This window comes from Carassius carassius, chromosome 37 (assembly GCF_963082965.1).
Source record: "Carassius carassius chromosome 37, fCarCar2.1, whole genome shotgun sequence".
Taxonomy (NCBI): Eukaryota; Metazoa; Chordata; class Actinopteri; order Cypriniformes; family Cyprinidae; genus Carassius; species Carassius carassius.
This window is the reverse complement of record NC_081791.1, coordinates 15,933,084-15,959,536: the sequence shown is the minus strand read 5'-3', so window position 1 is coordinate 15,959,536 and position 26,453 is coordinate 15,933,084. Positions and strand designations below refer to the sequence as shown.

Here is a 26,453-nt window from a genome sequence, read left to right as displayed (position 1 = left end):
ATAAATAAATAAATAAATAAATAAGGTCCACATGAAATTAAAATTCTGTCTTTGCAAATACATGTTATCGATCTTATTGTAAATTATTCATCTTTGTATATTAACATTTTTTGTTTCATTTTTACATTTGTTTGACCTTGTAAAGTTTCACCAAAATGTCCTAGCTGAATTTTCCAGTGAAAACGACTTTGAAAATGACTTTTCTCTGCTGATGTATGCAGCACTTCTCCAATCATTTAGTCTGCTGTCCCTCCCCTGCAAACTCATGTTCATCTTCCTCCATTGTTTAAATGCAACGCCTACATCTCAAAAATCCAAAAAAACTAACGGATAGAACCAAACCTCACACAATAATCTGACCAGGGTTGTTATCATTTAGCTAAAATGATTAGAAACATTTTCATTAATTAAAATAAGGCAAAAAAGTAATTACACACACACACACACACACACATATATATATATATATAAACCTAAACTACATGAAAATAAAATAACTAATAAATTAAAGCACTAAATTTACTAATTGGAAATAAATAAAAAATGGAAAAAATAAAAATGACTCACCACACACACAAAATACTACAAATCAAACTAAAAGAAAACTTTAAAAACAAAAACTAATTCAAAATATTTATGAAAACAAGAATAGTATAAAAAAATAATAAAATAACTGAATCTGACAGGTAATAAATCGTTTTATTGAAATTAATTGATATGTTGATAAAATCTAACTACAATACAAATTCATAACTACGTAATTAATAATATACATAGTTTAAAAGGCACTTCTTCCCCATTGTGTCATAGGTATTTTTAAGGCATTGTGTGAAATAACAATAAAAGTGCATGTTGCGAACTAGTGCGTGTGACTCTATACATAGAAAAGTGAAAAAATACATTTGATTGATGACATTAATGCATACATACATATACTGTATAGGGCAAAAGCAATCCTATACATTTTTGTACATATAAATACAACACAATACAGATCATTCTTGGTTTAAAATTACAAATGAAATGTAATGCACAATAATAACATTGCATTAAGAATGCTTCGTTGGGAGAAAGAGGGAAGAAATCCCTTGTAAAAACACTTCACAGTACATTTGACATTTTGGTCACTAGATAATAAAATGCTGTATCCCTCGCTTCCCCTGAGCTACAGATCTCATTTCTATTAAAATGAACATGAGATATGGAAGACAGAACAGATTTGGAAGACAGAAAGCCTCCCGCCAAAAGTGCTGAGCTAAACCAGTAAGAGTAAGTGCGTTTGTGTTCCATGCTCTGCAGGTTTGTGCATGTGACCGCAGTCCCCTGTAATCCGTGAAGGCGCTTGGTCAAACAAGAAAGCTAATGTAAGGCTCCTATGTAACTCCAACAACCACAACAGATAGCTATAAAGTCTGAGCTTTCACTCAATTCAAATAGAGTTTAATGTGCTGCAGCAGATGGAGGATCCTAGAAGCTTTTACCCCTCACTGTTCTCCCAGGTTTGGGGGTTGGTGTTTTCATCTCTGTGTGAAGGCGTATGTGCACTTGCCCTGTTCTGGGACACTGAATCTGTATGCCAGTGTCTGTCCTGACCTCTGCAGCACAGCAGAGCCACCAGACGTGAGCGAATTGAGGGAGTCAACAGCACAAACATGATGCAGTTCGCAGCTCCTTGAAAGGTGTTTCCAATTCCCTATTAAATACAATGAAATCAGAATAAGTGGGTTGCCGAATGCAATAAAGGCAAGTACAGATAAATGACTTTGATGAAGTATACAAATAAACTGCATGAATGGGACTTCAGGTGGAAGTAAATTAATTTAATTTCGGGCTAACTAAGTGGAACCGGGTGACTCACATGCAAGGTGACCAGCACAGGGTTGTGTCCTGCAGGGGAGTCAGTCAGCAGGAGCAGGAAGCGGACGGTGCTCCAGATGCGGAGCATGATGAAGATGATGGGGATGAGGGTGAGCTTCCTGTCTGCCATGGAAGACAGCGAGTGAGAGACAGGGCTGCTGGTCAGGATGGGACGGTACTCGGACAGAGCTGCATGCTGAAATACATCACAGAGAAAAGGGGCATAAAAAAGGGATCAGCATTCTGTAGTCTTACAGAAAAAGCTCACCTAAATTAAAAATTCCTGCATAGAAGAAAGACATATGGGCTGCCTGCTCTACTATTCAAAAATTTTTGATCTATAATTTTTTTAAATGAATAAAATTAATGGTTTTGTTCAGCAAGACTTAATCCAGAATTAAAGAATGATCATTAAACTGTTTAAAAGTGACAGGAAGGACAATTGTTACCAGTTTTAAATGCTGTTCTCGAACTATTAACTACTATTTTCAACATTTATAATAAGAAAATGTTTCTTTACCACCAAAATTTACCATCATATTAGAATGATTTCTGAAGGATCCTGTGACACTGAAGACTGGATTAATGACTGCTAAAAATTCAGCTTTGCCATTACGGGAATAAATAACATTTTAAAATGTAACCAGCTTTTTTAAATTGCAGTATTGATATTATTGATTTTATTGGAAATTTCACCTTGGTGGGAATAAGATCCCCCCCACAAAAAAAAACAAAAAACAAAAAACAAACAAAAAACATTAAAACAGATGCCAAACATTTAACTGTAGTGTAAATTATGACAGATTCTTTTTGGGCTGTATTATCAATTAAAAAACAAAATCATTGAGAATGGCTGACAAGCCTCAAACAAAACGTTTGCTAGGAAAAAGCATAAAAATACGCCCCCATCATTACAGCATGTGGTTTGCAGAATGCAGTTGTGTTACTATGACAAGGAATGTGGACCGGTTTTTAATATTGTTTGCATAGTATTTAATTTTCTCAACAATTAACTTTATAGGGTTCCTACCCCCTTTTACCAGTAAATTCCCATAACTTATCCAAATTAATTTTAATATATATATATTTTTAAATGTTGCCTCTCACAATGTGTATCCTTTGAAATACTTAATGGATCACCATAACTAGTAAAACCTATTGATGACCAAAACCTCCCTGACCTTTTAAAATTGTATTAATATCCATGACATTTCCAGGCCTATCACTATTTTATGATATTTCCCTGATACATTAGCTCTGGGAATTATTCCAGAAATTACATGCCCGTTGCGCACATTATGAGTTTATGAAAATGTCATGCAAAGCTCTGCTAAGCTGTAATGTTACTAGCCATGGTGGACTTACTGCGTTGTGAATGTGTATCTTTATAAGGATGTACAGGACTGGCAGTGTGACATAGGCAATGAACTCCCAGATCTTTCCCGTGAGCAGCATCCACAACACATGGTCTTCAGCCTGGATGTTCACCCAGCACCAGCCAACAGACACCTCAGAGGCATCATAGCCGATCTTGTGCAGGGACAGGGCTGCCACAGTGATGGCGAAAGGAACGCCCCAGCTGACACAAACCACAAATCACAAGATCAGACTGCAAACAGACATCCACAGGCTGCGAAACAATACCTTCCCTTATTACACAGACCACTCACTGTCTAAAATCTTAGAGTAGCTTAAAGGATGTTTCTGAAGGCAAAATATTATATATAATCTCCTGCCTGTAAATTAAATTAAAAAACAAGCCTGACATATGCACATGAACATTTTATTTCTGAAACATTAAGATTTGAGATTACATCAAAACATTTTTTAATTAATTTGTAAAAAGTACAAACATTCCATATCAGAACGGAAGGAATTATCTAAAAGAATTTTGTACAATTGATTGATTTGATTTAAAGAAACTACACGTAAACTAATTTAATAAATACTATACAGTTAATAAACATAATGTTTAACATTAACTGAAAGATAATGTTAAAAAAAACATCGTTTAATTGACATTATAAACAACCACTGAAAGTTTTAAAACTATATTTTCACCATATTATTATTAAAATGAACAGTGACTCTGTCACGTCTGCTTTTGTTTTTCACAGAAGAAAAGTCATACAGTTTTGGTAGACCACAATGTTGAGTAAATGTTTAAAGAATTTTGAGTGAATATTTCTGGGGTGAACTGTTCCTTTAAGAATTTCCTGGCAGTGAAGAAACGCTTTGTAGAATTTACCTGATAAGATGAAAATACAGCACCAAGTTGTCGGCCTGTCTCTGGCTGGACTTCACAATAAAAACGTATAAGTAAATGGCAATGGCCACGGTCCAGAAGAATGAGCTGGTGTTGGCGAATGTGGAAATGGCTCCTTGCGCAATACAATCCCCAGAATCAGAGTCAAAAATCCTCAAAACTCCGTAAAAGTAAGAGAGTGCAGACAGAAGGTCACTGACAGACAAATACACGAGCAGTTTTCTCGGTGTAGTTCTCAGATCGCGCCATATTGCAAATGTGCATATGATTAAAAGTGACCCAAAAAACGAAAGTACACAGGATGTCAGGATAACAACCTGTTCGTAAACATACACCTCGGTCTGGTTCGTCTCGGCCATAGTTTCTATTTCAAGACTTTAAAATCTACTAACGCCTAGTTTGTTTGTTTGTTTGTTCGGTGTTTGGTAAAGTCGAGTCGTATTTAAAGTATCGAATCCACTTTTAACCCGAAGAGACTTCCAGTCCACTTTTCCCTTGACAAAGCATTACCTTGAAAAACAATCCAGAGGCTTAACGAGAGCCAGTCCAACAGCTTCTTCACAACTGCTGAGGCAGTGAAACAATTGAAAATAACTAATCAAAACTTGAAGAATTTCGCGTCAATATTTGTTACTATATAACACACTTATTGGTGTTTTTGTCATAAAACAGACTAAACGTGTGAACCAACCTTGAAATCTAAGCGAACGAACTCACGAACTTTGTTTTTGCGTTCAACAGTTTGAGAAGATTAAGTCACTAGTGTTAGAGAGTCATTCATCAAGTGAATCCTTTGATTCAAAACACTAAAAAGATTCATACAGAATCGTTCAATGATTCATTTAGTGACTCTTTCTGTTTGTTTCAACCATAGGTTTCAACATCACGCAAGTAGACGGGGACATGAACCATTCACAAGGCTTGTGTGTTTTATTAAAAGAGACTCCAGAAAGAAAGTAAACTCTCACAAACGACAGTAAATCGGATTTATATATATATCACGGGAACATTTGAATTTCGCATAAAAGATTCACGAACTTCTAATAAACACCAGTACTTACGAAAATTAACCATGGTTTTATTATAGTAGAATTGTAGGAACCATGTTTTTGGCACATTGACCACCATTTGTATAACCACAGTTTTACTACAAATCCCGTGGTTAAACTATTAGTGTTGCAAAACCATGGTTAATTTGTGGTTACTATGGTTTAACTAAAAGATTTTTATTTATTTATCTATTTATTTATTTATTGTAGTAAAACCATGGTTAATTTTTTTAAGATTACAAACATATTTTTTTCTTCAGAACGTAGGCTATATCCTTTTCAACAAAATGACATTCACCCGGAAATATTAGATGCAACTGCATTCCAGCATTCCAAATGGAGCTGAGAGAGTTTGGTAAAAGTATGTGTGCAAGCAATGCGGCATTGCAAATGTGCAATTATTGATAATTAAATATATGCAATCACTATAATACGCCATTAGATGGCGCAATGTGAACTTCCATCAAGCTTTAAGATCTTGGTCTCTTTTCTTTTAACCTCTTTATATCGTTATTTTTTGATCTATCATAATGAAAGTTTTTGGAGAGAGATGGTATTTTTGTAAAATAAATAAATTATATTTCAGTTTATAGTGGATTTCTATTATTTAGGCCAGAATTAATTTTAGGTAAATGCATCTCCTTTTATCACACTGTCACCAGGAGAGCAGTAATGTTTTCTAAGAATACGGTTTCCTGGAGTACTGCAGCATTCTGTCCCAATGTGGTGCATCGTTTTATTTCAGGCAGAGAGGAGGAAAGTGGAGAAGAGAAAAAAAATCAATGCTTTGCTTGATCCTCCATTTAAGGCAACCTATAGTTTTCTTCCCATCACCTCTGTGAGCTGTGCATGCAGAGTGTTATTTAGAGGAATTTCACTTTCTTATTCTCATTACTCCATGTGAGTGTAACTGTTTCAAAAAGTGCAGGTGTTTTTTTGTTTGTTTGTTTTTTAGCTCTCAAAGATACCCTTATGCTTGACAGACATCACCAACATAAATAGGCCATAGCCTAAATGGGGAATCCTTATATTTTAACTGTGTTGAATGATATAGAAAGTAAAGAAAGTGAAAGTTGTGACATTTTGCCAAGTATGCCAACCCATACTCTGAATTGGTGCTCTGAATTTAACCCATCCAAGTGCAAACACACACACCATGAACACACAGTGGGCAGCGATTTTTGCTCCAGTGCCCAGGGAGCAATATATATTTTAATACATTTTATTATGTTATGTTATATATTTTATTGTATTCTATGCTGTGTAATTTAATGTAAAATATAAATGAGAAGGACTAAGTAAAAACATCTGTTTTGCATACTGATATATTCAAGTTCAGTTTGAATCTATCACAGATAATGTAAATTAAACTCCAGAGCCACTGACATAACACAATTCAGACTCCAGAGATAAACTACAATAAAATGCAAAGTACCATACACATTAAGTTAACTATACAACTAAAACAACGTTTGTTGGGAGTTGGGCATTTATCATAGACGTTGTTTTGTGCATAACATTTTTTATTGACACAGTCTGTTAAGATCCAGTCTAGTAAGTGGCCTACGGGCCAAATATTCAAACACTTTATTTGGATTAATTTGCTATAATTGCTCCTTTCTCACTCTCTATATGTGTACACACACACACACACACACACACACACACACACACACACACACACACACACACACGGTGTTTAACATACCTTTTAAATTAACATTAATGTTTGTGATATTAAGTAAAACTCCATTTCACAGTATTATAATCACACTTTTAGGTTATGATTAAAACATTTGCTTTACTACATTGTGAAAGACCTCACTAAACTGATTTCCAGCTTTCTGGACAAGTTCAAACTTACTGCCACACTAATGTGATTACATCAAAACCTCAAGTGAGTTATAGGCATTTCGTTCAACTGAATAAACTGTCCTTTTGAAGATCAACAACCGAAACCCAACCACTACTCAAAATTCCTGAAAATGAAACAACTTAAAACTGCTTTAAAGACTAAACATACACCAGAAATGGTGAAATAACACAACATGACAATAATGACAATTTTAAAACATTTTTTTGTTTGTTTTTATTGTTATTTGGATAAAAAAATGCATTTATGTAGAATTTTTATATATTTTGTTACAGATATTTTTTTTACAGAAATATTGATACAAAAATAGTACAAAAAAATTACAAAATATATTTTTTAACGAAGTGAATTTTATACATTTCTTTCTTTCACTTATACATTCTCTCTATTTTTTGTATGTAAGTGAAAAGTAAATGAGTAGAATTTTTGGTTTATCATATGATTAATGTTTTGGTCCTTCATCAAACTTATACATAAACACATCATAACACAGTACTAATATGTCATCAGACTGTAAGCTAAATATAGGCCAAGTATAAACAGGCCAAGTCATACCAATACTGAAACTGTGAAATCTGGTCAGCTGACATTCACAATAACACTGAATGATTCACTCCTGATCTCATGGAAGAAGAAAGAAAGGGAACAGACCGATCTAAACTATGACAGCAATGTCATAGAAAATAAGAGAAAATATACTGTAAGCATGAACCAATCTTTCACTTGAAACACTCAAGTCACTGTACGTGTTTAAGCAGCAGTGCCAATAAACAAAAGCTGACACTCACAATTAGAAGAAGAGTGAATGGGTAGAGAAGCCTGATAATGAGCACAGACTGAGGTTTCTCTTTTCTTGTCTCTCTCCAGCCTCTGAGTGCGGGTGGGTTCCCGAGTGCGTGAGTGGGGTCGGATGGATGGGCCTCCCAAGGTGACGAGTTTCTGCGGCAGTATACTTGCTGATTGCTTCGTTCTCACTCCACACAACAACCAGCTAAGACACTGCCAGAGAACCACTCACAGCAGCGGCCCTCATCCCTCACTCGCTCTCTTCCCTTCCATCACCATCAGCTGTCGGTGACTGTAAAGGCTTCCAGTATATGACTCTGCCGTCTCCTTCAGGTCAGCTCTGGACACTTTAATACTCTGCTCATGGAATGTCCACAGTACCTGTATGACAGCCAGGGACAGAGGTAGATTTCCCCTGTAAGAATAAGCCTTTGTTCTGCTTTTGCTTTCCAAGAGAAGACGGTAGGTGAGAGGTTTCCTGAAAACACAGAAAACATCTCATACTTCCAGTTTATTACACCTCACCACCGCTGCATGCGAAAACAGAACTGTGTGACATAACACAGGGAATGACAGCATTCACATTTCAGAAAACAATTTTTTTAGGTATTAGGTTACTAATACTGCATTTGTTTGATTACAAAATACAGTACAAACAAATGGAATATTGTGAAATATTTATATAATAACTTTTCAGTTTTCATATAATTTGTCTTTTTTTCTGTAATGACAAAGCTGAATTTTCAGCTGTCATTACATCAGTCTTCAGTGTCACAAAATCCTTCAAGAAACATTTTTGATTATTATCAGTGTTGAAAACAGTTGAGATCATTACTATTTTTGTGGAAACTCCTTAATTTATTTGGAACAAAAATCTTTTGTAACATTATAAATGTCTTTACTGTTACATTTAATCAATTAAATGCATCCTTGCTAAATAAAAGTTTTATTTAAAAAAAAATGTAGTTTACTTTTAAAATGTAGTTTATATAAAAAACTAAACCAGTTATGATGAAATAAAAATTTTTTTAGCATACATTTAGGGAAGATTATGCTTAAAGCACATAAACACGTTTAAAATAATTTTAAGACTGTCTAAAATGTATTTTTATATAACAATGTTTTTTTTTTTTTTGCAGTGCAACTTACAAATTAAACCAAAGTATAAAGGGACAATGGCGTCTGTATAACTGATGGTAGAAAGTACCCAAAAAAATCACAGTTCTCATATGACGCCATTTCATCACAACTGCATGACACACAAAGGCATAAACCTCCAGGTTAGCTTTTAACAATAACAGAACCCACAACACGTACCTTTAATAAATCACAAGATAGATGAAAACACACCCTGTGGATACACTGACGTAGCGCTTTCTCTGCACTTTACAACAGTAGCGCTAACTTGCTAAGGCTTCCTCCAATGTAAACAAGCCTCTAAAGCTTACATCTGAAAGAGAAATACTGAACTCTTACAAAGTTCAGTTTGAGAGGCCGCCACACCTCAGGGAGGGGAGAGCACACCTTCCTTTATTACTTATATGAACTATGCTCAACCCTCTACACTGCAAATAGAGCCGTGACTCACTTGTTCTGAAATAAACGTCGAATCTAGGTTCATGGGTTTAGCCTATATTTGCCTGTAAGAAACAGTGAGAACGGATGTGTGTGAAAGAGCACAAGCATGCCATATGTTTATGAGTGCGATGACGGGGGTCGGTCCGGTCTTGATTTGTTGTTCACCTACACAAGCAGTAGGAAGGCCCTATCTGTTGGTATTCCCCACAGTGCAGCTATTTTGGGCAGGCAGCCTCTCTCCTAAGGGCTCTGTCAGAGAAGAAGGGCCTCTGCTCACTTAACAAGAAGACTTAAAAGAGAGTGAGAGAGAGTTAGCGTGTGCGTGGGAGAGCGGAAGAGTGAGGAAGAGAACGTGGAGGCACAATTAAAGAGAAATAAAAAGTGAAAGAGAGAAAGAAAGTGCTGAAAAAATGCTTGTGTGGCTGCAGAGGACAGTAAAAACAGATCAGGGTCTTCAAATGCGGTAGAAGCGCTTGCAGCATTGCTGCTGTGCGTCACACCAGGCTTAGTCACTGTCATCAGTTGCCTGAATTCCCATACTGAAGCAATAAGGGGCACTGTGACCCAGCTGTTTTTTTTCTTCTGCAGTACAGTTTGGTGACGAGTTATGGCATGTAATAAAAGCATGAGCTCAACAGGTTGAGGTCAAGAGAGGGCGAAGTAGCGCATGTGATATTATCTTCGTTCCTTGCTCTTCGGTCTGAGCGAGAGGCACCAGTGAAGCCTTTTACAGCAGCTGCTGACACAATATTCCATTGCGTCCTCTGCGTTATCTGAGTCTGAGCAAACACACCTGTAATTATGAGACTCTTTTAGCCTGCGCTGACTGCTACAGTACCTCACATGAATGCTGACATCACAGTTTGGGGGGGGGGGCTGTAGGGTGAGGCTTTCCTAGAAAAAAACTTTAAGCAGCTCCCTTCGCTTTTACATTTTACCCCATAGCTAACAAACCAAGAAATGAGTAGTGAGACTGGTTTACAAGGAAGAACAAACATTAAATGGAAAGTTTCTCACTGAGTGTATAGAACTAAAAGTAAAATTACTAAAAAAAAATTAAATTAATTTTATAAATCAGTATTTTATAAACCATATTATTTTTTTCATATTTATATTAAAATAAACACTTATCTAAAATACTGATACAAGTGTTATATACATATTATTTCATTTTAATATTTATAGTATATAACAACATATAACTATATATAAAATATATAATAAAATCAATATAAAATATAAATGTGTATGTTTATTGCTTTTTTAAAGCTTTGAAGCATGCATTTTATCAAACAGTATTAGATTGAAGCTTAAAAAATATAGATCAACAATATACACTTATATATAAAATATATATAATAATTTTAAGTCACACACACATACACACACACACACACACACACACACACACACACACACACACACACACACACACACACACACACACACACACACACACAAATATTAACATCCTTATGTTTTTTTTAATAAAATACATTGTTTTTATTGCTCTTTTGTCTATGTTTCTTAATCATTGTATTTTTATTTTAAATATCAATTTAAAACTTTTACAAATATTTATATATTGTTTAATATTAATGTCTAAAAGTTTGTCTAGTTTTCCACAAATTGTTTTAAGCATTACATTGTGTTAGATTAACAAGAAACAATTATACAGTATGTAACAAGCCCTATACAAAGTTTTTTAAATAACTGTACTGACACACACACACACACACACACACACACACACACACACAAAAACCCCATAACGTAATATTTAACAAGCCTTATGCAAATATCTTCTGCAGGTTTGTTTCTTAAGTAATTTTAAGATTTTATATTAAATATTTGAAGAGTTCATGTGCAAAAAGCCTCCAAGTGCCATCTGAAATTTTCTTCTAAAGTGAGCTTTTTTTTCTCAAGGTCCTATGTTTATGTTCAGTTTTTTTCACTTTAATGGTAATGAAAAGAACCTGTTCATTGTCATTAAAGTGAAATTACTGAACCAACACATAAGAGCCTGAGAAACATTGTCATTTTAGAAGAACATTTCAGGTGAACTCTTCAATTGTACTGAAACTAGAACAGAAATACTGATTAACTTTTGTGTGTGTGTGTGTATGTGTGACGTGTATAACCCATCAGACTGTACATTAGAATTTCTGTTTGTCTGAGACGTGACAACCTGTCAGTCCTGCTTGGCTGGCTTTTTGGATACTAGACGTGTATATTATGTCGATGTAACATGATGCATGCTAAATGACATCTCCAACATTGGTACATATTATCAGATTAAAGGCTTTGAATTCTGTCAGCCAAAAGTATCATTAGACCACATCTGAAGGCTGCTTTGAGGAAATCTGATTGGCTCTTTGGACAGACAAACATAAACACACACACCCATGGATGAGCACACAGCTGTCTGACAGTCTTTAGAAACAGAAAAAACACCGCCACATGTGTGCCACCCAAATCAGCACAGATGCAGAAAATCATTATTTCTCATGCAGTGCCTTGTAAACACATTCAGACCCCCAATTGCCCACACACACACACACTCATAGAAACACACGCCTCTTGATCTGGTTTCTGCTGCAGTTGCTAAATTGCAGTGTTGTGTCCCTGTGTCTGTCTCATGAGGCCGAAGGCTTGCTGAGACCACATGATGGCAGGAATTCCTGACTGCTTTGGGCCTGATGTAATCGCTAATACAGGCTTTCAGGAAGTAGGGGAAAAACACATGCGCATACACACACACCTGCCAGCTGGCAATGGCGTGAGCCAGTATATCTCTGACACACATCAGTACCAAGATACACAGGTGCTGCATTAACTGACAGATCACATTTATGCATTTATGGGTCACAAAGTTTGCAGGTTTAAATCTGAATTTCTAATAAATTCGAAAACATTTTAATTAAATAGAGTGAAACCAGTAGATAGGCCTCTAATGTATGTAGCATCTCTTAAAGGTATAGTTCACCCAAAAATGAAAATTGTCATGATTTATTGTTTTAATTTAAAGCATCCACAAAAAACGTTAGCACCGTTGTTAGCGCCTAGCAGAAAAATGTTAGCACCTACTGTATAGACAAAAACACTGAGACATTTCTCCAAATATCTTCTGCTGTGTTTCACAGAAAGTCATATGCTTTTTTGAATTTTCATTTTTGAGTGAACTGTCCCTTTAGATTGGCATTTCCCCTCTAAAACCTAGTCTTTTCTATAATTTTGGGCAATATATGTATTAGATAAATCTCAGCAATGCAGCTAAAGTTAGTACTGAAAGTAATCTCAGAAAGATGAATGTATATCAATAAGAACAGTTAAACATATAAAATAACTAGGACCAGACTCTCACCTTACTGCTGACACAGGGTCTCTCATCTCCTCCAGGACATCTGGATACGTTTCTGTAAAAGAAGCACTTTGTTTTGAACACCATCTGAACAGTTGTTTTCTTGCCCTCTTTATCCCACGGTTGTGTCACTCTGTCTATAGAACAGCAGTCATTTCATTCCTCAGACTTAATCATCTTAAAGGGAAAGTACTGCTAAATGTCACTGAGCAAAACTTCTCAAGTTTGTTCCTTTATTCGGCTAATTACATTATTACTGTGCTAGTAAGTTCCCCTCTGTGATTTTAGTAGTAGTTATTACTTTAGTGTTAGAAGAAATAATATAAAAACAGAATATTGGAACATTAAACAGTGTAACTCACTGGAAACCACAGTCGATAAATAGAGTTAAATAAGTAAAAAACTCAAACTAATTTTTCCACTACTCTGCAATCCTTTTTCATATTTTACCTTTTAGAGAGAATATTCTTTTTTAAACTATATCAAATACACTCAACATATTTGTCACATTTAGTTGCATTTTTGCCCTGAGCCTTGTTAAAGTGATAGTTCGTTCACCCAAAAATTTAAATTTTGTTTATCTGCTTACCCCCAGGGCATCCAAGATGTAGGTGACTTAGTTTCTTCCGTAGAACACAAACCAAGATTTTTAACACAAACCGTTGCAGTCTGCAAGTCTTATAATGGAGGTGGATGGAATCAAGGCTAAAAAACACAATAAAACAAACAAACAAAAAAACATACACAAACAAAACCAAATTAAACCCTGTGGCTCGTGACGATACATTAATCTGTAAAGAGACAAAACTGTTGGTCTATGCAAGAAACGGAACAGTATATATATATATATATATATTTTTTTTTTTTTTTTTTTTTTCTACCTCTGATGCACTGCAATGCCTGAACTGTCTGTACTGTCTGTACTGTATGAGTGCATCCTCAAAACACAGCCTACTCTCGAGGCGTCACTTGTGACACTCCTAATTGATATTGTAGATAGAGTGTCAATGGTCCATTTGAGAGATAGGTGGCAGTAATGCACTTATAAGTCTGCCATCCGCCGTAAAGCAAGAAGAAGAAGATGCTCCACGTTTCTTGCAAAGACCGATCGTTTTGTGTCTTTACTAGGGCTGTGAATCTTTGGGAAGGCAGCGATTTGATTCGATTCACGATTCATAGGTTTTCGATTCGATTCAATAACGATTTTTGCAAATTTAGAATGATTCAATTAGATTCGATTATAATGATTCAATTCTGCATTCTTTAAGTGCATTCACAGGATTATTTAAATGTTTCCCCTAAATTCTTTAAATGCTTAGTAAGGGGGCAAATTACAGTAGCGTTTATGGTTAGAGAACCATAGGTTAGAAAAAAGAAAAAAACTTTTGTCCATTGTTAAATGCTAGTTTAATGATGCGACATGGCATACGTAAAAATGCATGTAATGCAAGATTTTAAAAAAGAGCTTAAAGAGTATTATGTATAGGCTAACATTTTGTCACGCCAGGAGCGTAGCCATCATTTCAGAAGTGACAGAAATGTCAAATACAATCATTTTATGTATGTAGCCTATATATATGTATTATCATAATTATTATAATTTTTATTTTTATTTAATTTTTTTACAAGGAATTTTCTTCTTTTTTATTACTTTTAATTAGCTGTAAGAAATCAAATACATTACTGGACAATAATCAATCATTTGTAATCAAATTTGTTTTCCTAATGGCAATTTTATGATTGTTTTGTATACTTGGCTACATTTAATTAACAATTATTTAAATTTTCTGCACAGAATAAGGTAGAAAATATACTTTATAGTTTCTGTACTGTAATAAATGATATGTCAATTAGCACTGCATCATTCATACATTTTATTTATTGTGGGGTATTTTTAACATTTCATCAGTTCATTCTGCTTTTATTCAGTTTAGCTGCAGATAAAGCCTGGGACGTCTATGAGAGCGAGATCACTTCTCTTTCAGTGTGAACTTCTTTATCTCATTTTCACAAAATAAAATTTATTTTAAACTTTTCCTCTCCATCAGCGAATTATATTGTCTGTTTGCTAAAGCTACAAACGGCACTTTCATGCATCTGATTTTCAGATAAACCTCACGCTCTTATTTCAAGGTCATTTTTAATGCTGTGCTTATTTTAACAGTTTCCTTCATATATTTGTTTCATCAGCATTGTTTAAACACATTTATCATTCAATGGAACTGTGCGTATGATTTAGACACTTGCATTTCTGCTCCGTCCATGCAATAAATACAGCTTTCGACTGCTCAGGTAACGCCGTCGGTAAGATGCAGAGAGCCATTGACAAACTACAGAAAAGTAAAGATACTTCACTTTAGCATTACTGGCCACGAGTCCTATAGATTGCACGTCAGCTGCGTCAGAGACGAACGGAGCGCGAGCGCATTCCTGTGACAGTCTCAGGCGGTAAACAGTGTAGCGCGTGAAGGACAGATAAGAGGCACGAACACTGTTCAAGGTCTCCATTAATTTGTGTGCAGTAATTTAATGTGTATATATATTTTGAAAGCATTGAATCACTATAGAAATTGTGATTTTAATCGATGCATCAAGAAAACGAGTGAATCGTTACACCCCTAGTCTTTACACATCAATGTATCGTCATGAGCCGCAGGGTTTAATTACATTTTGTTTATGTTTTTTTTGTTTGGGGGTGGGGGGTGTATGTTTTAGCCGTGATTCCCCCATTGTTCTGAAGAAACAAAGTCACCTACATCTTTGATGCCCTGGGGGTAAGCAGATAAACATCAAATTTTCCTTTTTGGGTGAACTATCCCTTTAAGTTCTGACACTGATAGCTATTATTTCAGAAAAAGAGTGATGAAAAATAGGCAAACATTTTTCATAGACATGATGAGGACTGCATGCCACTATCCAGCAGTAGTGAAAATCAAAATCCGTAAATAAAAGAAGAGACCATGAAAATCAGAAAAACTCATGAAAAACAGTTTGTTTACCAAAAAAGCTAGAACCTGAAGTCTTTGAAAGGCTATATGGGGAGACAAAGTGCAAACATTGCATTCCTAAACAATATCACTTCACCCAAGAGGCTGTTGATCAATGCAAGCTCTATTTGTAGAGCTAGAAAGCATTAATAATTCACACAGCCCACCTTTCAGCCAGTGAAATACATTACTATCAGCACACTGATGCTTCTGGCAACAGCAGCGGGGCTTGTGAGTTAACCACTGGTTTATGGAAGTAACCACCAAATAAATGTACAGCCGTCAGACAGTCCATAAAACAAGACTGGCAAACCCTCTCACCTTTTGTCTCTCTCCGGGGTCATGCCATCAGAGGACTGATTAGCTGAGGTGAAGTCAGGGATCTTCCAGAGAAGGGATATCCCTGTCGAGACTGTTTAATCAAAGACAAAAACCACATACCTTTATACAGTCTGCCATACAATCAGTTTATATATGTGTTTGGACAACACAAAAGAATGAGTCACAAAGAGGTCTGTGATTCTTCCATTGCTATAGATCGATTTTCTCTATTTTTAAGGTCAGCAGTATTTGTTCACGGATGGAGGCTGGAGCACCAGAGCTGATGAGTGCAGGGTTATTGAACAATTTATCAATAATATCTCTGAAAATCAGCTTACATTTAGACACAGAGGCAGAAAGAATGTGACTCTTAAAGAAATTAATTAATGGCAAAGCTTGGCTTTTGAGAATGACAAAGTTTGAGGGGTCATATGACTAATTTAGTTTAAACGCTGCTCATAAATTAAAATAAACCTCTTTTGTGTAACACTGCAAAATAATCTTTTGTATTTTTATCTTATATTTTATTTTAAATATTTAAAAAATATTTCTATAGAAATTTGTTTGACCCCATCAGCGAAGTTTTTTTCTTCTTCACATTTTAAGCATAAACTTCTCTGCATTTCATTATGCTTACGCTTAAAACGAAAGAAATTGCAGATGACATTAGAGAAATTTTACTTAATTATTACTTAATTCAAGATGTATTCTCTAAAAACAAGTTTTGTTATATCATGCAGTTTTGGTTCTCCTGTTTAAGATGTTAAGATGTTTTTAAAGTGAAAAAAAAATACTGATTTTATAGCCATTTAATCTAATAAAAGAAAAAAATATTTTTATTAAAATATTAATTTAACATTTAAAAAATATATATTTAAAAATATTAAATATTATATTTAAAAATATATTTTTAAACTATTTATATATAAAAGGATGTCTCATTTTCCATTTCATTGACCCCACTGGCAAGTAGTTTTTTCTCACTTTATAAAAAAACATCACAAAATTTTGTTAGATTTATGCTAAAACAATAAATGGCATTAGAAAAATCTACTCAATTCAAGATATGTTCTATAAAAAAACAAGTCTTCTTATCTCATGCAGTTTCTCATGTTTAAGATGTTTAGATGTTTTTTAATAATAATAAAAAATACAGATTAAGAAACAAATTTAATGCAGTGTAATTATGTACATTTAAGTGCACTGTGATCATAAAATAGCAAAAAAAAGTTTTTGACTAAAAGCACTTCTATTCTTACACCAGCTACACCTGAGGAGTGACACACTTACTTCTCAGTTCAGTCTGTCCCAGTATCCATTCAGTTCAGTATATTCTCCAGTCTACAGTATGCAGTTGTCTCTTTCACTGGTCAATTGGATGAAAACGCAAATACAGTTGCTGGTGCTGACCACAAGCCTCAACTCCCTCCTGACAAGCCGGTACAAGTCAAGGCATGTTCTCTGCACAGCGCCCTCTGCTCTAGGGCTTCAGCAGCAAAAACTGGAGGAGGAGCAAAGAGAGAAGACTTAGCATCAGAGGTGACATTACAAATCAGAGATACCTCTCTCTCAGAGGTCACTGTACTGTCTTTACACGCAGGAGCATGTTCAGACAGTCACTGCACAACAGAACAGTGCATGAATAAGTGACTCAGACAGGCTGTGTTACATACAGACACCATGAAAGAAAACAATTATGCCAGTCAAGAATATTTAGTAACATGATGGGTAATATTTACAGTGTTAAACTACTATATTTAATTCACATGGACAATTATTTGAGTGCACAAGCATTTCAACCCATTTACACAAGTGGGATTAAAGTTCTGAGTATAGCATAAGTGTACACAAGAATAATATTTGCCACATTAAAAGTTGAATGGTAATATTTTACTATGATATATATATATATATATATATATATATATATATATATATATATATATATATATATATATATATATATATATATATATATATATATATATATATATATATCAGTTGAACCAGTTCAAAAGATAAAACATGAAAGGACATACAGTAGATCATTTTAATACAATTAACATATCTATTAAAACTCCCAAAAACTTGTACCATTTTTCTGAAATGAACGTCTTACAAACTGTAGAGGAGTACAGTAGAGGAGATCTGTTTTTGTCAATGATATGCAGTAAGTTCAGTTGGTTCCCTGAGGAAGATTTTAAGGGACCCTACACTGCTCCCCCTAGTGGCACATTTATACTGCACCAAAGTTCAAATTAAAGGTCTGTACTTTCTACAAATAAAATAAATAATATTATGTATATATGAAAATATATATATTAGTAAAAAATACAATCTGTAACAATAATCTCTATGAAAAATGTCAATGAATAATGTATTTTTAGCTAATACATTTTTTTTCACAATTATAAATTATATAAATATAAAATAATGTAAGAATTTAAACTAATTTTCACATAATAAAGATAACAATAATTTCTATTAATAATGCATTAAAAAAAAAAACTTATCCCAGTTTGACAACATAAAAAAGATTTAAAAAGATAGCGTATTTTAAACATTTTAGGCTAATTTACAAAAATCTAACCTTCATGCATCGCTTAATCAAATTATCAAATTTTCACAGATAATTTTTACACAAATATTTACACTTACCTGAATCCCTCAGTGGAATACGCATCCACACAAATGATTTCTCAGATATAAGCCAGCACTATTTATGTAGCAATTAAACACAAACCCTTAATTAAAGTGAGGCACCAGAGCACCAACACAGAGAGCACAGCGCTCTAGAGAAACTTCATCACCAGGCAGAGTTGCAGTGCAGCGGCACAGCTCAGCAACACAGCAAATGTAACACTGTGGCCTCTCTCTCTCTCTCTCTCTCACTCTCTCTCTCTCTCTCTCTGCAGTCTGGTCCACTGTGTGTTACAGTACTAGGACTGCACTTCACTGGATTGCAGCAGTCCAAGAATGATGACCTTACCAATAAAAAGAACAGAGTCACAAATGCCAGCGTTTCCATTTCCATCAGCACACGCCGTCCTGTGGCTCACCTTCATCCTTCTCATTTACCCCTCTTCTGATTGTTTTGCCCCATTCTGATTTGTCCATTTTGTTCTTTTCATCCTTGACATGTTATGAACCTATTGGTTTAGTGTGTCAGAGCTGACTGATGCCTATTATACACACATGCTGCAGTGGCTGTTAAGAGGGTGCTCAATGGCCTACTCTCTGCTTCATTGGGGCCATGTTTAATTTGAGTCATCAGAAAAATCCCTTCATGAACCTGAAATTTTCTACAACACCACACTAATTAGTTGGCAGATTAGTAGCTTGGCGGATGCCACTGAAATAAAGGAAATCCCTAAACATCATGTGCAAATATACTTGCAAGACTATGAGAGGTTGGGGGGCAAGCATGGAATCCTTACTCCAGCAAGATCAAAGCTTGCTGCATTGATTACATCATCGGAACTAGAGCACTACTACGGGACAATGCACCATTAGGTTTGGGGGGGGGGGGGGGGTTGGGTTAAGGTTCGGTGGGGGGAGGTGGTGGAGTAAGCAGGCTAATCTAGCTGTTCTGTCTTTTCTCTCTCTCACTCATCCTGTCAGGAGGGCATATCCACAATCCGGGCTGCCAAACTCTAGACAAGAGCGAAAGACTTTTGTAACATCTCTCCGTTAACTTGCTTTCTCCTTTTCTTTCTCACATCATCCATGTAACCGTGTAGCTGCCTGTCTTTCTTGCTGCTGCAGCTGCTGCCACGTCTTAGCAGTACTGCAGGAACTGTGCTGCAGGACACTGCAGGGTATCCACTCTCTCTCTCTCTTGATCTTCCTCCCAATCTGTAACTTTTCACGAGGTGACGGTGATCAACAAAAAGTAGCCATTTTGGAGGGAAAACAGTAAGGTTTGTGCATTCACGTCATTCTGTACCTCAATACTGATCTCTGGAGAGCGTGGGGGAGGAGGAGTAAGAGGAGATGGGAGGATGGGTGTTAAAAACATCAGGTGAGTGCGGCAATACGCTTTTTGGCTAAGCAGCGACCTCCCCCCCCACCCCCCTTTGGTGAGCGCCAAGAGAAACTGCAGTTTCTGCTAATGATGTCAGGCAGCGGATCTGACAGTGATATATCACTCCTTGCATTCCTGCTGTATACAGATCTAGTCCTGCCTTATAGCTTGCAATATACACAACAGCGGCCGTTCTTCAACGTTCAGTGGGGATGGACAGGCTATGCACGTAACCTGAGTTGAACTCATCATCGCCGGGTTCGTGTGCTGGTAATGAGCGCTCATTCAACTTTCAACCTACACAAATCGCTAAAGTGTGATGATATAACCTTATTACATTTCAAAGCAATAGGCGCTTAAACATAAACGTTACTCTACAGTGCCCATTCACTTATGTATGTAGGTAGTCAAACTGGAACCAACAAGAGTTGCAACATGAAGTCTTATATGGCGCATGTTCAAGTATGTAAGTAGTATCTATAGTTGAGTAGAAAGCAAGCTGAAGCAGAAAAAGACCTGCAGTGAAAGAGTTATGAGTCCCCCCCCCCCCGATGCTTTATTTCAGTTACTCTCTCTCATTCTCGGATGGGACGGTTAGCAAGAGTGCTGCAACGTCCAACTGAGAGTGTGAAACACACACGTTCATAAATACTTGAAGCTGAGAATCTCATGCACCTGACTAAACCATCCTGTCAAAAGCTTCTGTCCGAGCGTCCTTAGGAGTCTATGGTGATGACAGTTGCTAGCTGACACATGCTCCATTCTCCCCAGGCCGTCCTAAAACGTTACTTCCACTTTCCCATCTGCTGCAAGCTCTTTAACGCTTTCTCTTCCTGGCATTCTGGATGCAAGACAAACTGCAGCTTCAGTACTTCAAGCTAGACAACACAGCAAAAAATACAACACCCTGAAGCTGAATAGGTCTGGCCTACTTCTTTTATTTATGTCTGCAGGCGTCAGTTCTGTACTAATCCTTATTCAAACTAGTGCATCTATTCTTCCTTTGCTAAGTGCTCTTGCTGGCTGGAATCCTGCATGTAACTGTGTGTATTTAAGTTGATAAGTATGACCGGCCGGAATTGTAAGGGAGATGACAACCAAAATATTAGTAGCCTGACTGCAGAAGATCATTCATCATGTAGGTCAATGCAAACGGGTCCTTTAAGACCTCTGAGCAGGTCAGTGAAGAATTCTGCAATCGGACAGAAACATCCCACAAAGCTGAACCCCCGTGTATGGGTGAAAAGTTCGACATGCATCCTCTATCTCTGTAGAGAAAGACAAACTTCCACATACTTACTCAGCCTCCACTCACCTCCGGGTCTTGCAGGGATGATGCACAAGCAGCCGTGTCTTCTTCTCCGGTGGTGTAAAGTTGACTGCAGCATTGCCTGCTGAATGGAATGACATTATTCGTTTTCTCTCCCTGCCGTATTCTCTGTCTCTCTCTCTTTTTCTATCTCTTGCTCCCCTCCTCCTCTCTGCGCGCTCCCTGCCAGTACAAACTGCACAGCTCAGCAGTGTTCTCCCACTGCCGCAGCAGCTCCTGCATGAGCCTTGCGTATCTGAGTGTGCCGTGACTTTTAAAGGGGAATGCAACCTCCAGGGTTAGTGTGTGCCTCATCACCACCCCCCTACACTCCCACTATGACGACCCCCTCCTACCAACTCCCCCTCACAGCAGCTGGTCAAGACATTCCTTAATAAGGGGGGTATTTAGCGGTTCGTGTGTGTGTGTGTGTGGGGGGGGGGGGGGGGTTTGAAACTACCTCAAATCCTTTGGATTAAACAGGTGACCCTTTTTAAACTACAGTGTGCTATGCTTGTAGTGCGGACACCATCCATCTTGGCCACTGACAGTGGCCCAAATCCACCTAATGAGGCTATGTGGGCGATTTCGTCAGGTGAGTTCAAAAATGATGGATGTTGAATGAAAGAACATGTTTGTACTGATGGTGACGAAAAAAAACTGAAATACAAAACCAGGATCTTGAGAAACCAGATCAGAGGGTGTTTGATGTGTATCGTTGCTTCCATTGCAACCAAGAGGTCAACTGTCTGGGAATTAGAGAGATAGATTACCAGTACTGTGCAACATTATATTGGACAGACCCCGAAGAGTTTTGACAATCAGGATGATTGCGGCTTCATGTTCCATTCACCATACATTCTAAATCCTGACTTACATGTCGAGAGATCTGACATTACCGTAACTTCTAACAGAGGGGGTTTCGAGACGGTTGGCCCACGCCATGGACAGTAAATCAATCGCAACTCTTTGCATCAGCAAAGCTGGAGCTGCAACCCTGCAGTGGACTTGTCCCGCTGTCTCTTTCTGTAAAGCATGATGTTTGAGTCTGAACGCTTTTACTACAAGCGCCACTGCAGAAAGCCCACTGAGCAGTTACATTTACTAAAATACAGAAAATTCATGACCCTGAGTGCACTAGTAAGGGCTGAGTTCACAAGACCATGACCTCTGGATAACATATAAATGGCTGCTGCATACTGGAAACCAGTGAGGGGGTTTTGTAGCAATGGCAGATATCAGCATAACTGTATTGATTGGTGACCTGCGAGTTTGCCCAGTGGAACAAAAAGCGATTGAGCACAAACTGTGTGCTGATCTCGCACATCTGCGTGGCTGTGAGTGCACTCTCCAGTTTGCTCACCAAATCTTTTAGACCCTAAAATTTCTAAATTATACTTTTGAGGTGGTGATACGGGGAAGGATTAATGAAACATCCTCACTTTCACATCCTCACTGAGGCGTTCAAATGATTTATGGTGTTTACTTTCCTCTGTCTCATCTGTGACATCAAATAAAGATGCTCATCATGGACACAAAACCTGGATGATATAATGATATACAGTACAGAACAAAAGTTTGGAAACATTACTATTTTTTATGTTTTTGAAAGAAGTTTCTTCTGTTCATCAAGCCTGCATTTATTTGATCAAAAATACAGAAAAAACAGTAATATTGTGAAATATTATTACAACTTAAAATAATAGTTTTCTACTTGAATATACTTAAAAAAAATATATTCCTGTGACGCAAAGCTGAATTTTCAGCATCATTACTCCAGCCTTCAGTGTCACATGTAACATCCAGTCTATCACATGATCATTTAGAAATCATTCTAATATTCTGATTTATTATGAGTGTTGGAAACAGTTCTGCTGTCTAATATATTTGATGAATAAAAGGTTAAAAAGAACTGCATTTATTCAAAATAAAAAAAAATTATAATAATATATATTCTAATAATATATTTTCTTTACTATCACTTTTTATCAATTTAACACATTGTTGCCGAATAAAAGTATTGATTTTATTTAAAAAAAGAAAGAAAAAAATTACTGACCCCAAATTACTGACCAGTAGTGTATATTGTTATCACAAAATATTTATATTTTAAAAACATAGCTTCTTTTTTTTATTATTTTTTTTTTTAACTTTTTTTTTTACTTTATCCTAAAAAGTATCACATGTTCTGAAAAAATATTAAGCAGCAGAACTGTTTCCAACTTTGATAGTGAATCATCATATTAGAATAATTTCTAAAGGATCATGTGATAATGATCCTAAAAATTCAGCTTTGCATCACAGAAATAAATGATAATTTAAAGTATAATGAATTTAAAAACAATTATTTTAAATTGTAATAATATATCACAATATTACTGTTTTTTCTGTATTTTTGATCAAATAAATGCAGGCTTGATGAGCAGAAGAAACTTCTTTCAAAAACATTAAAAATAGTAATGTTTCCAAACTTTTGGTCTGTACTGTACATTCATATTTTATATTTACATTTCTATTAGTAGCTGCTTTTATCCAAAATGATTTATTAATGTGAATACAACATCAGCAGTTCATCCTAAGAATGGAGTAACATGAGAAGGGCTGCAATACAAAGTTTCATGATTGTTCAGAGAAGTATATACTAGAATAGTGATGCAAGTGAGAAAAGTTAACAAACAATATTATTTAAAATGCCATTTAATAATTTTATTTAAACTGATATTTGGCCATTTTGACATTTGAATTTATAAATATTTCTTGACATAGTACTACATACTGTGTAAAATCATTTTTTAAATAAAAAAAGGTTTACATGAACTTACTTGTACTTATAGAACTAGATTATATTTATATATAAATATAAATAATTATTATATTTCATGTAATATTATAGCAATTAATATGTCATTCAAGTCATTTGTTCACTTGAACATCATATTACTAGATAATATTTGATAAAACAATCACTAAAAATGTTTGAAATAAATGTATTTATAATATTAATTGTTTAATACATTACTATTATCTCCAGGCTCAGCCATACTGCTATCAACATCATCCATTATATTAAGCCACATCTAGTTTGTACACATGCACCTCTCAGCATTTCAGTCCTGCTGGTGCTCAGCGTCTCTCCACTGAGCATCCTGTGCTGACTTTGACACAGATAGAAATGCCTTCACCAGCATCTCCTTCATGAGCAGTGCATTTGGGTAATGGCATCTCCATTGATAAATAAAACATGAGTGAAGGGCCCTTTTACATGGCTGATCACATTACCCCTCGCCTCACCTGATGCTCTGAGTCAGCTGTCAGAGTGTCCCCTTCCGCCTCCGCACGGCTTTGGGATTAGAGCTGGCTGTGAATACCCACGGGAGCAGCTTCATCACCCGCCTGCGATAACTGTTCACAGCCAGGTGGACACTGGCTGCACTAATACTTCAGGATGATTTAAACGAAGACTGAAATAAACATTGATCATTTTAATATTTTACTCTGTATTTATGCCTGACTATTACAGCTGTCAAATCATAATTTCTTCCACAATTAACAAAAGTGTCTGTAAGAGTGTGCTTGAGATGAAACATGAGGATACATGTGAAAAAAACTATAATGGTAAAACACTTCTTTTCATTGTGCATAATTTCCAATCAAACTGTGATGTTGTCAAGTAATACATAAAAGTAACTGTTGTGTATATACACTAACCATAGCATAAAGACACTACTGCTCATACAGTAAATGTTCCTGTGGCTCAGTGGTAGAGCATTAGCAGCACAAAAAGTTGTGGGTTCAATTCCCAAGGAACACACATATGGGTAAAAGAATTATAACCTGAATGCACTGTAAGTTGCTTTAGATAAAAGTGTCTGTTAAATGCATAAATGTAAATATTTAATGTTTTTGAAAGAGGTCTGTTGTGCTCACCAAGGCTGCATTTATTTGATCAAAATACTGTCAAATCAATCATGTGAGATATTATTAGAACTTAAAAGAACTATTTCCTATTTTAATATATTTAAAAATGTGATTTATTCCTGTTGTGTTGACAAAGCTGTATTTTCAACAGCCATTACTCCAGTCTTTATTATCACATGATCCTTCAGAAATCATTGTAATATACCGATTTGCTGCTCAAACAACATTTCTTATTATTATTATCAATGTTGAAAAGAGTTGTGCTATATATTATTTTTTTTTGGTGAAAGCGATCATTTTTAAAGTTCAAAAGTACAGCATTTATTTGAAATAGAATTTTTAACTTTTAACTGTCATGTTTGTCAATTTAATACACCAATTAATAAATAAATGCATTATTAAAAAAAAGAAGAAGAAAAAGAGTCAGCCATATTATCCTTAATGTTTATTCTACCACTATCAGTCCCATTTCAGAATGTTGTTCATGTTGTTAGAAGTTACTAGTCAGAGTGTGTTTTTAATTTAATTTCCTAAGTGTGCATAGAACCAAAAGTGCCTACAGTTGAAGAAACACATATATTTTGTGTTCTTTGGAGTTCTTTGCAGTCTGTTACTAGAAATAAATGCTAATTTAGGATGCTTATAGAAATACTACCAGGAAGAGAAACAGACACAACACATCTATCCTAAGGTTAATCTTCAGATCTCAGACAGGAAGATCTAACCCTAACCGAAACCCATCCTATCAACAACTGCAGCTCCCACTCTGGTCTGACAGAGCCAGCTGTCCTCCAGAAGAGTTTAACTGCAGCCCCATCAGAGCACCCCTTCACCTCTCCCTCTCTCATTCATCCCATCCCTACCTCTTACTACCAGCAGAATGGATTAACTAATTGACCGGGAGCAGCTAGGAATTCAACGAGCCTGTAGCTCTCAGCTGACCTCATTTTTTTGAAGCAGGCCAGATCACTCCTTAGGCCTACGACTGCAGCAAAACTAGCATGCTTACTGCTTAACTCCTTCACATAGCTTACATGAACAAGTATGAGAAATATAGTGGCAAATTAGAGCTAAAGTGAAATTGAGTGAAAGTGAATAAAGTGGATTCCAAATGGAGGGGATTC

The 26,453-nt window shown here is 36.0% G+C and overlaps 1 protein-coding gene and 1 long non-coding RNA gene across 2 annotated transcripts; both read right to left on the bottom strand.

Annotated features, from left to right (window-relative positions):
- Window positions 1-687: 687 nt before the first annotated feature.
- Window positions 688-4,914, bottom strand: gpr157 (G protein-coupled receptor 157). The gene is made up of 4 exons (XM_059527792.1): window positions 4,106-4,914; window positions 3,223-3,436; window positions 1,859-2,053; window positions 688-1,693 (listed from the first exon to the last, which is right to left on the bottom strand). The coding sequence occupies exons 1-4, from the start codon at window positions 4,480-4,482 to the stop codon at window positions 1,478-1,480; spliced, it is 1,002 nt and encodes a 333-aa protein (XP_059383775.1). The 5' UTR covers window positions 4,483-4,914; the 3' UTR covers window positions 688-1,477.
- Window positions 4,915-7,264: 2,350 nt separating this feature from the next.
- LOC132117720 (uncharacterized) lies at window positions 7,265-17,504 on the bottom strand. Its single transcript, XR_009425828.1, has 4 exons — window positions 17,369-17,504; window positions 16,079-16,169; window positions 12,774-12,825; window positions 7,265-8,309 (listed from the first exon to the last, which is right to left on the bottom strand). It is a non-coding gene; the product is annotated as an uncharacterized LOC132117720 (long non-coding RNA).
- Between the last annotated feature and the right edge of the window lie 8,949 nt (window positions 17,505-26,453).

What these genes read in the sequence shown, in the direction of transcription:
- gpr157 (XM_059527792.1), bottom strand. Translation starts at nt 4,482, where the DNA reads ATGGCCGAGACGAACCAGACCGAGGTGTATGTTTACGAACAGGTTGTT. An exon ending in CTGTATTTTCATCTTATCAG is followed by an intron (nt 3,437 to 4,105) that starts GTAAATTCTACA and finishes GGTTTGTGTCAG; the next exon opens with CTGGGGCGTTCCTTTCGCCA. An exon ending in AGATACACATTCACAACGCA is followed by an intron (nt 2,054 to 3,222) that starts GTAAGTCCACCA and finishes GATGTATTTCAG; the next exon opens with CATGCAGCTCTGTCCGAGTA.